The following is a 16755-nucleotide window of genomic DNA, read 5'->3' as shown; positions in this document are numbered from 1 at the left end:
CGTGACTTTTCATTTCCCGATAAACCCACAGGATGATATCCTGTTTTTTTTTATATTTCTTTTTATAAATATGCTAAAATAGAAACAAGGAGTGCAACTTCATTTGCCAAAATACTACTCCATCTTTACAGTAAACAATTTAACTCGAACCATTTTAACGAATCAAAGACGCGATAATTTGTGTTTATCATACTTGTTCGATAACAATAGGTATTGTAAGCGATTGAAAAATGTGCATACAGGTGCTGTTTATCTATCGTTTAATGACTTGGTTATTGAGTTTTAGCTATTTAAAGTGATCGACATGGACAATCTCTATGTGGACACCGTTGTGTCCGACCAAACACGATTTTGGAAATGGGTTAATTTATGAGGGCTGGTATCGAAAAACTGCTGGATCAATAGTACTGATGTTTTTTTCCTCAATATAAACGAATTGGCACTCGATGAAAATGAAATCGACTCTTAAGCAAGATTCAAACGCAAGCATACAGATCTGTTGCGGTATTTTGATTGCGAAAGTTACGGCTTATATAGTCATTCGTTATCGTTATACAAATAAAATAACCGATTTCTTAATTGAATTGGTGTATGAAATATCTACACAATCAGGTGAAAACCCAAAATGCAACTTTATATATAAATATATTCGCGTGAGAAAATTGAAAACGGATGTAAGGCGGTCTAATTGCGGACTCATTTCCATTATCCGGGATAATTTTTTGGCATAGTAAAAAAACATATAGCGTAGAAAAGCTTATAATCAAATTACGAATTATCGTATACTTTCCATTGCTGATGAAAATGATAATTTATTTTAATTAATAATAAGTGTGTTTACGAATATTGAGCCGCAAACGTTTAACCCCCATTGAGATCTTGCTTGGAAAATACTGATAAGTGTCTTTAATTGCATATCGTAACTCTGACTTGAACATCTCATCCAAGTTTCTTAAAAAAACTGTAGAAGCTTTAGGAGAAATGAAAATATGAGTGTCATGAAAATCTATAAAAGTTTGTAAGAAATATCGGATGGACACGAAACTGTTAAGGACAAACGGACGGGTGAATGAGCTTACTAACGGACGAAGATCATTAAGAAAGAAAAACATCTTTTGTTTATTTGTCCAAAAAGACATTTTTTTCAAATACTATAGTCTTCTTTCTTTTAAGATTTGAAAAACTGTGTCTTACCTATGCATGGATTGGACACACTTATCCTTTGTTTCAGTTGTCTCTCATGTCCTTTTTTTCTTATATGTCAGATATTCCAAACCAATCGTTGTAAAGGGTGTCAAAAAACGTATCAAAAAGAAGCAATTATCACGCCCATTATTGTTTTACTTGTGTCGTGAAATAAACTGTTAAATGGCGCCTCTTTAATGCCTTGCATCAACTAGAGCTTTGTCACAGACGTGACGTATACCCCCACATGCTCCATTGACACAGACTATTTTGCATGCTGTCCTCACAAAAACAGAGAAGCTTATTTATGGCGATTTTTAATAATTATTATGGCATAATTATTTAGGGCCATTTTTGACCTTTGAACTCAAAGTGTGACATTGACCTTGGAGATATCTACGTAATTCTTTCGCGCGACACACCGTCCAACGATGGTGAACAAATGTGCCAAATGATTTTAAAATCTCACGATGAACGACATAGTTATGGCCCAGACAAGCTCATTTATGGCCATTTTGGACCTTTGAACTCCAAGTGTGACCTTGACCTTGGAGATATCGACGTACTTCATTGGCGCGACACATCGTTCAATGACTGTGAACAAATGAGCCAAATTATTTTAAAATCTCACAATGAACGACATAGTTATGGCCCGGACAAACTCATTAATGGTCATTTTTGACCTATAAACTCAAAGCGTGACCTTGACCTTGGATATGACGACGTAATTCTTTTGTGCAACACACCGTCCAATTTTCGTGAACAAATGTGCCAAATGATTTTTAAATCTCACAATGAATAATATAGTTATGGCCCGGACAAGCTCATTTATGGCCATTTTTGACATTTAAACTCAAAGTGCGACCTTGACCTTGGAGATATCGACGTAATTCTTTTGCACGACACACCGTCCAATGATGGTGAACAAATGCGCCAAATGGTTTTTAAATCTCACAATGAACGACAAAGTTATGGCCCGGACAAGCATTTTACTTTTGAACTCCAAGTGTGACATTGACCTTGGAGATATCGACGTAATTCTTTCGCGTGACATACCATCCTATGATTGTGAACAAATGTACCAAGTCATTTTTAAATCTAACGATAAATGACATAGTTATGGTCCGGACAAACTTTTGGTTTTAAACGCACTAAGTGACCTTGTGACCTAGTTTTTGACCCGGCTTGACCCATGTTCAAACTTGACCTAGACATCATCTAGATACAACTTCTGACCAAGTTTGGCGATAATCGGATGAAATGTTCGGGACAGACAGACCGACAGACAGACAGACAGACCGACAGACAGACCGACAAAGTGACTCCTATATAGCCCCCATTACCAGTAATGGGGTATAATGACTAACCTGTTAAAGCGGGTATATACGATTTTGTCAAATATTTATGAATTTATATAAACTGTGTAACAATCTATATATATATATATATATTTCAATAAAAATTAAAATAAAAGTTAAGAAGAACATGTGTCGAAAAATGCGAAATAAGCCAGATATTTTATTCTGAAATTGAAAACGGCTGTGCAGCCGACTTCGCCAGCATGTATACCATACATGTACGATGTGCATCTAAACTTAGTTTAACGGTTTATTTGAATTCCTGCAACGACATCTATTCATACGACACACGAACACTATCTCCGATCCTAATACAAAGACGAATGCTTCGGTTATTGTAGGAAAATATGTACGTCATTATCGGCTCGGGGCGCTAATTTGTATTTGCTGCATTTTATGAAATTCGGCTTTAATGTATACTTTTTCTTGCCTATTTTGTGTTATTGTAACATATTTTATCAATATATTACAATTAAACACATATAAAAAATCGTATATACCCGCTTTAATGGCCTTTATGGTGAAGGTAACATTTTCGCATGTAGACTCGACTGAATTACTACTAACATCGCTTTTGCTAATTTCAGAGATATTTCACCAAATATAAGCGTTCAATCTCTTTTAAGATAAATAGGTAAATCTTTAAGTTTTGTTTAATGTTTGTACTAAAACAAGTTCTAGGCCTAACATCGGAGGCCCATGTTTCATTACAGGAAGTTATATACCTTTTTTCGTTCACCTCCTAATTAAGGCGATGCCGATGCTTGAAAATGGTAATTCAAGGAATAAATAGCCCATGACCAATAACGATCATGCCTCTAGCAAAATATTAAGGGTCAGGTTAATGTTTAAATTCTTAAAATAGCTAAGGAGCATGATGAGTCATGCATTTGTTTGGTGCTTTGCGGTTAAGAGTGTGTTTTTTTTCTTTCTGAATTTGTTAAACCAATAATGTATTCTAAATTATTGAATACATTGAATAGTATATGTTTGTTAGTTTTTTTGCTGTTTTTTTTATTTGTACACGAAATTGTATTTACAATAAGCGACTCATAGAATTGCCATAGAGTGATAATCATATAAGAAGCGAATGGCCATACTCTCGCTCTCTAGAGGTCACTCTAGGCTCAAACTGGAGAAGTGAAGTAGCGAAGACACGATATAATTGATCCGAAATAAAACTTTAACATATGAACAGCGTCATGCAAAATTGGATCTTATACCATACGCGGCCAGCGTAGCTCCACACCAGTCCGTTCTTCGTGACTTTATGGCGGACAAGGTAGCTCCTTAACAGGCTGCGCGAATGCTGGTCACAAATGACATTAGACCCTTGTTCGCATACCATACGCAATTCAAAACGAAATTGTTAAATTGCATACTCTTCAAACAGAAATGTTTAAGTTGTATGACTCAATCAGATAAATTTTTGAATATCACGGCTAGAATGCTTACTAATTTTTTAAGAAATAAATATTTACTTAAATTAAAAAAGTAGATTTATGGTTAAGTCAAAAACATATATACAAATTAGTAAAATACTTAAAAAAAAACAAGCGCCCATATACAGTGGTATCTCATACGCGTTTTAGTTTGGTGTGTTTATCTAATCAAGCCTATAAGTGAAACGGTTGTTTGTATGATAATAATTACATATGCCAACTACCTTGTTTTACAGATATTTGTTTTTACTGTAATTTGTTTAAACCTATTTGGTACAGAGAAGATCCTATTGTTATTTATCTTTTGAACAGATTGATTCACTTTGATTTCCGGAGAGATATCCAGTTGTGCTATTTTGAATATTTTACTATTGTTGAATGATGATTGACTACCTGTCCACTAAACCGATGTGTTAAAAGACAAATCGAATTAATGCTGGTATTTGTTGAAAAGCCGCTCAGAAACAAAGGGAACGAATTTACAAAGAAAAATAAATATGAATACCATTTGATGTATTACGAGAAGTCTTTTGCTTCTTTTTTATGATCGGACGGTAAACATTTTAAGTCATGAATATGCATGTACCAAATGGTTTGATAGAAATACGACATTTGACTATTACATCTTATCTTTAATACAATGCAACCACGTTTCAAATATACTTGAATTGTAAATGTACTTTTATATAAAAAAGTATTGAAACTCTTGGCTGCGCGCGCATTCAAGCGCAACATAACTGCTCTTTTAGTTTTAAATGCAAACCAGTCGGTAAAAAAAGTATATGTTTATTCCATCAACTTAATTTTAAGTACTGATCCGCTTATTAATATCAAACAGATATTCTACGACGTTTATGGCCAAAACACTTAAGCTCATCATGAGCAGTACGTTATAATCGAATTGAGCATATCTGCAGGCAATATAATAGCTGTTTATTTCTAGTATTCTTTGCCAAACCAATCATCCGATTATATAAACGCCCAATAGTTACTGATTAATAAAAAAATGTTATTATATTAATTTTTAGAGCGTATGATGAAGATATACTTATTTTATTTAATCGCGTACTTAAACAATTTTGCAAATTGTAGTCCTAAAACAAAATTGTTAAGTAAAAATCATTTATATTATTAAAAACTTACCTGCTATCTATTAGCTACAACCTTTCCAAGTTGGGTTTATTCATCCGGAAAAACTTTCTGGAGCCGGGAGCCACCACCTATATACCCAAATTAGACTAGGTCGGAACATAGTTTAATGTAACCAGGCTAAAACGACACCCTACAATTCAATCTTCTTTCAATAAATATAATATTATTACGCGAAGAGCGGGTGGGAGATGGGACGCACTGATAGCAGGTAAGTATTTAATAATTAAAATGAATTTAATTAACTTCACAAAAATTGTTTTAATGTCATAACTACGTTACTTATTATCTATTATCTTAATGTGCAGCTGCGACTGGAAGGTTCATGTATAGTTCCCCAATCCTCATAACAGCAGAACCCATATCAAGGGTTATCAGCTAATGATAGCAGAACCCATATCCAGGGTTATCAGCTAATGATAGCAGAACCCATATTCAGGGTTATCAGCTAATTTTCGTTAGTACGGTATTGACTTAAGACTTCTCAGCTTAGAGTAAGTATGTCTATGTCGTAGAAGACACTACCGTTTGTGAAATCACAAGGGAACCCAACAAATACAAATTGTCATGTTGGCACTCAAGAGAACGAAGATTAAAGTGGTAGGATTCCTCCAGAAACACATCATGAAACACGTCAGATTGTTGGGTGTGATAAAACTACGCACACGAAGTTGTTAGAGATCGTAATTCATGCGGTTTGCTCTTAAACAATGGATGAATCCCTAGGTTAGAAAAAAAGAGTAAGCCCTTCTTTGTCTAGCTTACCCAACAAGAAATATCAACCCCAGATACATGCCCCCCCCCCTTTTTTATTAAAGGAAATGACGAGTCTTTCTCTTGTGACAACCTCGAATGAACTTAACTCTGCTGAAGTACAACTTGAAAGTCCTGACTGAGCAGAGAGTCTTTTTTCATCTCCATGTCCACAAGTTCTAGAAAGACGTGGGATCTTGAAGGGTTTAGAAGCCATAGGAAGAGTTGATATCTATCAAGGAATCCTGTCTGACCCAACAAAGTGACGGAGCAATCGAATCAAATCAAAGATGGCCTTCTTCAACAGAAAGCGCATGAATTTCACTTCTCCGTTTGGCAGAAGCTAAAGTAAGAAGGAAAATGGTCTTTCAGTTTAGGAACTGAAAAGAAGCCTGATGAATGGGTCATAGCCTAAGTAAGCGACCAAAGAACACAAGCCAAAGCCCATATAGGGGTTAGGGAACGAGAACATGGCGTTTAAGTTCCATTGCTCGGAACAGTTCCGAAATGGCTGGGTCCACACATAAATGTGATGACTAAGGAAAAACCAAGGTATGCGAGAACATAGCTCTGTATCCTTGGATGGAGCTAAGAGAAAGTTCTTATCATAAAAGAGACAGATGACAAAATCCGCTATGCGTCTAGGGAATGAGGGGATCAATCGCCCTCAAATACATTGACCAGAGAAGAGCTTCCAGAGAGCATCGTTGCCTGTTCTAGTGGAGTTTGGTGGAGATAACAAAACCCTGTCAGAAACACGTTTCTTCTGTAGGGACTGTCGGATAAAGGCCAGGCGTGTAGTGGAACATGTCTGGATCCGTATAAGGTCTGCCTCACTGAGATATGAGATCTGACCTGTGAGGAAGTTTCCTCGGACAGTCGCACAGGCGACTGAGAAGATTGCTGAACCAGAATCTCCTGGGCCACCAAAGGACGACAGGAGGATCTGGCAAAATCTCACCCTCATTGCTCCAATATTGGGAAATTAGAATTAGGTGAGAAAAAGGTGTAAGCGTCCAGTTGGTCTAAAGCGAACTTCCGCCCACGCTGCTGGATCGTAAACTGGATGTACAGAGGAAGTCTAGAAACAGCTAGAAAACTGCTTCTATTTCGAAAGTGTTGATGTGCAGGTGTGACTCCTGAGCAGACCACATTAATGAGATTATCAGGCTGAGTGGTTCCTGGTGAGCGCACCAACCTTCCTTGCTCACATCCGTAAGAGATGTAAGGAAGGTTGCGGTGGAAAAAATTGTTACTTCTGCCAAGAGGTTCGCCTAGTCAAGCCACCAATGAAGATGATGGGCTAATGACGGAAGGATGGGAATCTGTGTAAGCAGATTGTACGGATATATTTCCAACAAGAGAAAGTGCTGAAGAGGACGTAGGAAGAGACGTCCCAGCAGAGTGACCGGTGGCCGGACCGGTCATACAATGACCGGTGACCGGACTGGTCAAAGACTAACAGGTGGCCAGAGCAACGTAGTCAAGGACGGGTAAGAAAAAGTCGCGGTAAGCCGAAATTTCTCCACTCCGACCAGAATTGAAAATAGGTTGACTAGAAAAGTGTTGAGCACTTTAAAGTCTATGACCAATCTCCAGTAGCCGCTGTTCTTGAACCATGATAGGATACTTTAAAATCATGGAGAATAATGGTCTTAAACCATTTCTACCGCCAGTTATTCCAAGAGTCCTAAGCGAAGTGGTGGCGGTAGAAAGGGGGAAATCCATAGGGTTCTTGCCAGTCGAAGACTTGACAGTCTTCTGATCCGGCTTGGGTTAGCCCTATATCCAATAATCCTTACCAGACGACTTGTGATAAGAAGACGGCCAGTTTTAGGAAGACGGCGTGTTAGAGGCCGGATGTGGAAATGAAGAAGGTTGCTTAGAGAAAAGGTTGTTTCTTAGCCTTCTTGGCTGTCGGGGCTGCCGGTGGTTAGAAGCTGGACGCTAAAAAAAAACACGGAGAAGGCTAGAGTTTTTACTCGCTTCTAAAAGAAGCAAACATCGGGTCTTCCCGGTCAGCCGTAATTCTCGACTGTATCATTTCCCCAAAAGGGAATCTGCTGTGAAAGGAGCCGTATTGAGCGAGTTTACGCCTGGTTCCAACAGGAAAATAAAGGCAAGGAAGAGAGGAAGAGGTATCTCCGGAACCTCAGCATCTCGGACATTCAAGACGCAGCATTATATAATAAACATATATGCGTCTTCCGAGAAAAGTGAATCAAAAGGGTACGGAGTTTTTTTGGAACTGATTCTGAAAGCTCCCAGACCATATCGAAGGCTGTAGCCGCCATAAGGTCTTGTTGGTTAGCCAGACCTATGGATCGTCGCTCTCTCAGATCCCAATTCTCTAACATAGAGTAGGGAATAGAGATGGAGGTGGACGAAACTGGCATAGTTAGCGAAAGAATGCTTATGTCAGTATCTAGATCCGACAGCTTGTAAAGTTCCAAACCAGTAGTAGGATTGGTTGCCGGAGACTTGTAATTTTTGCCGTTTTGCAGCGGTTAGGCTCAGTCAGGTCCTAGGGGCTTTCCATTGCGATGGAGACGGCTTATTGGTGGATTCCAGTGACTGGAAAACAGACAAAGTAGTTGAGCCAATTGGAAAACGAATGTCGGCGCAAGACATTTTGCCAATTCTGCCGAGATAACATTTGCGGGCCAACTGTTCCGTGACGGTGATCGCAGAGCCTGACAGGGAAGGGCGTGGTCTTTCATTTAATTTCATGATTTTATCTCATTTTATAATTTCATATTCATATTAATATTCATTTTCATATTCATATTCATTTTTATATTCATTTTCATTTTCATGTTCATTTTCATATTCAGTCGAACTATCTGCAAGACCGGTGGTCTGTATGTAGTCGGCAGAAATGGAAGTAGGAATACCAGATTGAGGTTTTTCATACGCTTCAAGTAAAAATGGTTCATTTTCCGGCACCAGAATAGAAATAGCTGGTGAGGAAGACCGACCAGAGATTAAGTCAGTGGACTGACTGTGTAGCCCGGTGATTGCCGGCAAAGGAGCAGTATTGAAAGGAACAAAGTGTCTTGGAGACTGCTGAATACATAATGGATTAGTTTTCGATGGCATGGCAGCTGGGGGTATACGACTAGGAAATGTAGAGGATACCCGTGGAGCTCAAAAATAGCCATAGTGGTGAGTTGAACCCCTGACACTGGAGCCGGAGAGTTAAACGAACTAGTGTTCGTCTACAAAGGCCCAGTGGCTGTAGACTTGCCTGAAGCATGTTATGAGGACACTTAAGGTACCGACACACGTGGCAGCGAGTCCAGAGATTCCGTCAAGAAATAAGAGGGAGACCGCCAAGGGGACCAGGGGTCCGAGAGCGGCGATGTCCCTTATCCCTGCGATGCCGAGATAACGTTCGGCTACGCTGGGAATGAAGTCTCTTTGAGTAGTGTCTCCCCGAGCGTTGGCGTGATCGTCTTTCTTAACGACAGAATCAATAGTGAAGAGGTGTCGTTGAAGCAGACGATGATTCCAGCGACGACAATTCAGAGGAGGAGGAATTGCCGCAGACATCTGACGATAAACGTCTGTAAACAACAACATGCACAGTTAAAAACACGTTGCCGTATTGCTCGCTTTCGTTTCCCGGTGCCTTTCTTGACCGGTGACCGGTGACCGGTGCCCGGAATCGGACCGGTCATTGACCGATGACCGGTGACCGGAACGGTCATATAATGACCGGTGACGTCACCGGGGAAAGACCGAAGTATAGCAGGAGCCATATTGTCTGACGTTAACCGATGTATGGCCGAAGCCACGTGGTCAATGTCATCCGGCAAAGATCGATCTATGGCGGGAACCATAAGGTCTGACGTCGACCGACGTGTGGCCAAGGCCTCGTGGTTGACGTCTTGCCCGGTATCCGGTGACTGAATATCACACCAGTCAAAAATGAACGGTGAAGTCACCGGGCAAAATTTCCCTGGAACAGGTCCTTCAGTACGCTTGTGTGTCTCTTTCTCCTTTTCATTGTTATCTTTCTTTAAATGTTGCCTTTTTCCTTTTCCTTACTCTATTCTCTTTTCTCTTCTTTTCTTATTTACGTCGACGGTATTCGAAGTCGTTATCTCTATTCTCTCCGTTGCCGATCCTTCTTTCGGCAAAACCCGATAACCGGTGACCGGTGTCTAGTGACCGGACCGGTCAATGACCGGTGACTGATGCCGGACCGGTTAATGACCGTTGACCAGTGACCGGAGGCCGGTGCCCGGACCGGTCAATGACCGGTCACCGGTGACCGGACCGGTCAATGGCCGGTGACCGGACCTGTCATTGACCGGTGATCGCTGCCCGGACCGGTCATAAAATGACCGGTGACGTTACCGGTAAAAGACCGAAGTATGGCTGGAGCCATATTGTCTGACGTCAACCGAGGCATGGCCGAAGCCATTTGGTCGACGTCACCGGGCAAAGACCGTAGTATGGCGGGATGCATATGGTCTGACGTCAACCAAAGTATGGCAAAAGCCACGTGATCGACGCCTTGCCCGGTACCGTGCAAAGACCGAAGAATAGCGGGAGCCATATGGTCTGACGTCGACCGATGTATGGCCGAAGCCACGTGGTCAACGTCTTGCACGGTGCACGGTGGCGAAGGTCCACTCTACGTCTTGCGGCTCTTGAAGGTCCCATTTTTGTTATCAACGACCTTCGTGCAGCCGGTACATGAAAGACAAGAGTAAAACAAATAACTGGTCAACGGATGATGACCAGATTGTCATACGGCACAGTAAAATAAATATATGCGCATAATGCAAATGATTAACATTCTCCAGTAATTATATACGAGAACGCCATGTGCAGGCTTGAATACACTCTGTCTTTTGCATAAATTAAACAAAAGTTAAATATAATACATATGAAAGACAAGAGAAAATAAAAATAACTGGTCATCTATTGATGACCAGATTTTCATACGGCACAGTTAAATCATTATTAGCACATTCTCCGGTTATTATTGTAAACGAGAACGCCATGTGCAAGCTTGAATACACTCTGTTTTTTTGCATAAAATAAACAGAAGTTGAATACAATACATATGAAATAACCAGGATAACAAGTTGTTAGACAAGTTATAAAACTTATCCAAACAATAACCCCCGACTACACCATAAACAAATCGAAAATTAAATCGATTTCATAGTCAACAAAATGGACGTTGCTTACTTGCGGTGTCCGGAAAGAAGATTGCAGGGTGTCTTTTTAGCCTAGGTTACATTACACTATGTTCCGACTAGTCTTATTTGGGTATATAGGTAATGGCTTCCGGTTACAGAAAGTTTTTCCGGATGAATAAACCCTCCTTGGAAAGGTTGTAGCTAATATATAGCAGGTAACGTATTTATGACATTAAAAGAAATTCAACACTTATGTGTACGTTAAATATTACAGTACATGTGATTACATTCAGAAAGTAAGCATCGTCGTTCTCCGCGAAAATGAATTAAGCAGACGATAACTTTAAAAGTAAACATATTTGAAAGGTACGAGTAAATCTTAAAATAAAACACTACCGCTTAAGATTTAAAAAGCGTTCATGTTTAGTACAAAGCGTGGCGATAGTGTGCACTCATCTGAAGTTATACGGCAGTACATGTAGACGTTAAAAATTATGAAGCAGAAATTTGAAATGAATAATAATATTGATAGTTAAAACACAAGCACTCAACACCTTGCTTTGTGATGAAAAACAATGATCTGAAATGCTACCCAAATTCTTGTTCTGTTTAAATTATTATTGTATTTAAATAACGTTCTACAATAGGTTGTTAATACCTCCCGTCATCAACGCGACAGCTTCCGGCTTGTACCAACACGAATATTTTTCACCACTCACTTGGATCGACAGGTCATTATTATCCTCGTTCACCTGCACTATGGAACCAATTTTACCAATGGTCTGCAAAAGAACATCGCCGTATGAGTATAGTTGACCTAACGTCTTAGTTGTATAGACATTTAACGATAATTTATGTCATTTAAAATAATTGTTTTCATTATTGTATAAATGTATCATCGGGAAGATAAAATCAACGAATTAGCTCTTTTATTCTCTAATGTATTATAACACGTACATTAATCTTTATAATAATGGACTTACACAGAGATCGTAAACTGCTATATTGTACGTGTACTAACATTTCCAGTAAAACAATTCGCAAGATTAGAAACGCAAATATTGGTTATTCGAGATAATAATTTTAGAAAATCAGTAATCAAACAGATGTGCATTTCGTATGATCGATCATCTTGCTCGACAAACAAGCACAGCTTTACGCTTAACTTGATTATCTCCATTAACTAGTGGAATAAATGTGTAAAAACATGTAATTTAATATGGTATTACATTTTGTTCGAACATGAAATCATCTTTTTATGATGGAGACCGGAAGTTCTTCAAATGTTCTAAAAATGTTACAAAGTCCCCGAAATGTTGGTTTACCCAAAGATGCGATATTAATTAGTCATAATAGGTCAAAACAGACACGTTGTCTTTTTGATTGAAACACTGACATTTATAATAATAATAATCCTGATATTCGTTAAAACTCCCCGATGATGCGATTTGTCAATCTATGTGTTAATAACCACCTTAAAAATCTATTATTAGCCTTGGTGACCTTGACCTTGACCCCAGTGACCTCAAACTTCATCAAATGGTAGAGGTCCATGCAAGGTACCTACGTGGCAAATATGAAAGAGATCGGTAAAAAATTGAAGCTGCTATGAGATACGGTTACAAATGTGAATCTATTATTGGCCTCGGTGACCTTGACCCCAGTGACCTCAAACCTCATCAAAAGGTAGAGGTCTAGGCAAGGTACCTACATGCCAAATATGAAAGAGATCGGTAAAGAATTGAAGGTGCTATGAGAAACTGTAACAAAAGTGTGACGGAAAAATCTATTATTAGCCTCGGTGACCTTGACCTTGACCCCAGTGACCTCAAACCTCATCAAAACGTAGAGGTCCATGCAAGGTACCTACATGCCAAATAGGAAGAGATCGGTAAAGTATTGAAGGTGCTATGAGAAATTGTAACAAAAGTGTGACGGAAAAATCTATTATTAGCATCGGTGACCTTGACCCCAGTGACCTCAAACCTCATCAAAAGGTAGAGGTCCATGCAAGGTAACTACATGCCAAATATGAATGAGATCGGTAAAATATTGAAGGTGCTATGAGAAACTGTAACAAAAGTGTGACATACAAATCTAGTATTAGCCTCGGTGACCTTTACCCCAGTGACCTCAAACCTCATCAAAAGGTAGAGGTCTATGCAAGGTACCTACATGTCAAATATGAAAGAGATCGGTAAAGTATTGAAGGTGCTATGAGAAACGGTAACAAAAGTGTGACGGAAAAAGTATATTATTAGCCTCGGTGACCTTGACCTTGACCCCAGTGACCTCAAACCTCATCAAAAGGTTGAGGTCCATGCAAGGTACCTACATGCCAAATATGAACGAGATCGGTAAAGTATTGAAGGTGCTGTGAGAAACGTTAACAAAAGTGTGACTGAAAGCAGTAAGGAAGTAAGGAAGAAAGGAACTACGAACTATATGCTCCCAGAAATATTTCGGGGTTCATAATAAAATAAAATGTGTTCTTTGCTCTTCCTCTCATTGGTTCTTTTCAAAATTTGAGCTTTTGTAAGATTCCCTTCAATAAAAAATAACGTAATGCTCAAACGAGATAATAACAAAAACACAAATTCTTTATCACTTTGTTATGCATAATACTATTTGAGTTTTCTATAAATGTTAACCAAAATCAATGATGTTTTATATCAATTGTAAAAATAATAATCTAGTTGTATTGTGACAGGAAAATTATCATAGGGCAAAAAATGCATATATATATATATATATATATATATATATATATATATATATATACTAATACATAGTGCCAGTTACGCGTTCTCGGTAGTTTTCAGACTATACTTAAGGGGTCAATATTAAAAACGGGGTCTGTAAACAACCCCGCGTTCTAGGCACCTTTAATTACTATGAGGGTGTGTAGGGGAGGTAATGCAATCAAATGTCACAATAAGGTCTTATATCGAAAACCACAATCACGTCTAAAATTGAAATTGTGTATACCTCGCAATTAATGTTGCTATATATTTCCTTGTATAAGACGTTAAATAAATGACGTATTTAAATATAATACTATATTAGGTACCCCTATATACCTTAATTCGTGTTAATATCGGATAAAAACGGGTATGGAGATACATGTATTGAAAGTGGGAACCCCATGACCTATTTCTAAATCAGACACCCCCGTAACTGGCTATATATGGTGAATATTATATTATATATATATATATATATATATATATATATATATATATATATATATATATATATATATATACAAAGAGAGAGAGGGAATGAGAGAGGAGAGAGAGAGGGAGAGAGAAGGGGGGGAGGATTAGATGGGGAGGGGTATGACGAAGAGAGAGAGATGTCAAAGATATTCAAAACTGCAGAGAGAGAGAGAGAGAGAGAGAGATATGAGAGAGGAGAGAGAGATAGAGAGAGAGAGAGAGGAGAAGAGAGCGAGAGAGAGAGAGAGAGAAGCGAGAGATCTCTCTCAGCTTTTGTCTCGCTCTCTCTCGAGAGCTCTTTTTTTTTTTGGCCTTCTCTTTTAGTCTTGATGACGCAGAGAGAGATTGTGAGATTTCAGAGATTTTCTCGAGAGAGATGTCCTTCATTTATTTCATACACTGCTTTTAACCGCGTGTCCTTCATATATAATAAAGTTAGAGAGAGGAGAGAGAAAGAGAGAGCTAGAGAGAGAGATCGCGATAGAGAGCGCGAGCGAGAAGCTCCCTCTCTCTCTCTCGCTCGCGCGTCTCCTCTCGGGTTTTTTTTTTCTTCGCTCGGCGCTCTCTTTTTGGTTTTCTTCTGAGTTTTTGTGTTGGGGATGTCGAGAGAGAGAGATGTCAAAGATATTTCAAACTGCATTTTATAACGCGTGTCCTTCATATATATATAAAGAGAGAGAGAGAGAGAGAGAGAGAGAGAGAAAGAGAGAGAGAGAGAGAGAGAGAGGAGAGAGAGGAGAGAGGAGAGAGAGAGAGAGAGAGGAGGAGGAGAGAGGGAGAGAGAGAGATAGAGGGGGGAGGAGGATGGGATGGGGAGGGGGTGGGGGATGACGACAGAGAGAGATGTTAAAGGTATTTCAAACTGCATTTTATGAGGCGTGTTCTTTAGCGCATAAAAATGTCAAAGATATAATCAGTTATTTTACTAGAAAAAGTAGTATTATTAATCAAATAATGATAAGTACTGAAGCATGCTACTATTTATGACGTATATACCATATTGTTGAACATATTTAGTATTGTACCGCACTAAGGTTATTCTTTTAATATCATTTACTGGGTAGAACAATAACAAACACAGACAAACTACAAGTTATAAACCTAACATAAAGCTTTTCTTACTTTACCGGGAAGGCAAGGGAATACCTGTTTTCGCTGTAAATGCCGTTTACAGTTTGAAGCCGATATAGATTTTACAGCAAAGTTTCGCTTCAGAAATTAGACATATAGTTGTAAAAAAAAAATTATTCCATTTTTTGAATACCATACATCGACCTACATGCGTGTGTTGCGTGTATTCTATTAATTTGAAGGGAACAAAATGCTAAAAAAGATTTAAAAGACATTTTGACTGCACTTTTAGAACAAATAAACCCATATCTGTCCTTATTTTAATTAGCGATATGTCCCTGTAGCGTTAAACAAAAGCATTGTCCTGGATTTGCGGGTAATTTTTCGACCCGCGTATTCGATTCGGTTTTCGGGACCCGTTTAAGCCATAATTGGAAGTGAAACGTTTCCATTTTAATCACAGATTTAGATAATAAAGGAATACGGTACATTAGTGACTGAAATAACACTAATCACTAAGACCCATACTAAAACTACGTGTTCGCTAATGAGCAAAAATTATAAGAGATGTATTAAATTAGTATGTGTTACAAACGCAAAACTATTGACTAATTTGGAGTGTTTCTGTTGTTTTCTTTGTATGTGTTACAGTGAGTGGATTTTCTTATATAAAGAAAAAAACATGGTTCATCGAGTCAGCGAGGGTGGCCGAGTACTAAAAGGGGCCTTTTCACGTTTTGGTAAATTGACAAAATTGAAAAATGTTGTTTCAAATTCGCAAATTTTCGATTTAGTTATGATATTTACGATAAACCGTTATACTGAACCTTTACCATGCTCTAAAATAGCATTTATATGCACCTTTTGACGATTTAAAAACCTGAAAATTATAAAGCGCTGCAACGCGAAACGATTTAATAATTTGGATAGTTCAGTTGTTGTCGTTATTTTTTTTGAAACTACGAAAATCGCTCATGTGAAGTATAAAATACACCTTTTATTGTATACAGAAGGATGGCAAAGTGGTCTAATGCGTAGACGTTTAACTTCTGGACTCCAGGGGTCAGTGGTTCAAGTCGTGCTGAGGGTTACTTTTTTTTCTTTTTTTAAATTGTATTCTTGCTTTTTTACTGGAGCTTTTTAGATCCAACGTTAACATTTACCAATATAAAGCATTACATGACAAACTTCAAAACATTCCAAAATCTGTGAAAACGCCCATTTAATGCGATAGCTTTTAAATCCTATGGTCAGTGGTTCGAGCCCGTTTTGAGGATAAACGCATTGAAACACTATGAAACAAGGGGATCGAAAAGAAAGTGTTATAAAGAGTCAGAGCGAATCAAAGTAAATGTGTAAATGAAAGACATCCTCATCGTCCTTGGTGATTAGAATGCAAGGTTGGACCATACGCCTACCATGA

At 38.5% G+C, this 16755-nt stretch overlaps 1 protein-coding gene across 1 annotated transcript in view; it reads right to left on the bottom strand.

Moving 5' to 3' along the window:
* The window catches only part of LOC127836819 (transient receptor potential cation channel subfamily M member 8-like), a 209662-nt gene that overhangs the window by 131224 nt on the left and 61683 nt on the right, over positions 1-16755 (bottom strand). The window contains exon 7 of the mRNA XM_052363421.1: positions 11702-11825. Within this exon, the coding sequence (XP_052219381.1) occupies positions 11702-11825 (124 nt within the window). The remainder of the gene's footprint in view (positions 1-11701; positions 11826-16755) is intronic.

Source organism: Dreissena polymorpha, chromosome 7, assembly GCF_020536995.1.
Source record: "Dreissena polymorpha isolate Duluth1 chromosome 7, UMN_Dpol_1.0, whole genome shotgun sequence".
Classification (NCBI taxonomy): Eukaryota; Metazoa; Mollusca; class Bivalvia; order Myida; family Dreissenidae; genus Dreissena; species Dreissena polymorpha.
The sequence above is the reverse complement of the archived record's forward strand: the minus strand, read 5'-3'. Positions and strand labels throughout refer to the sequence as shown.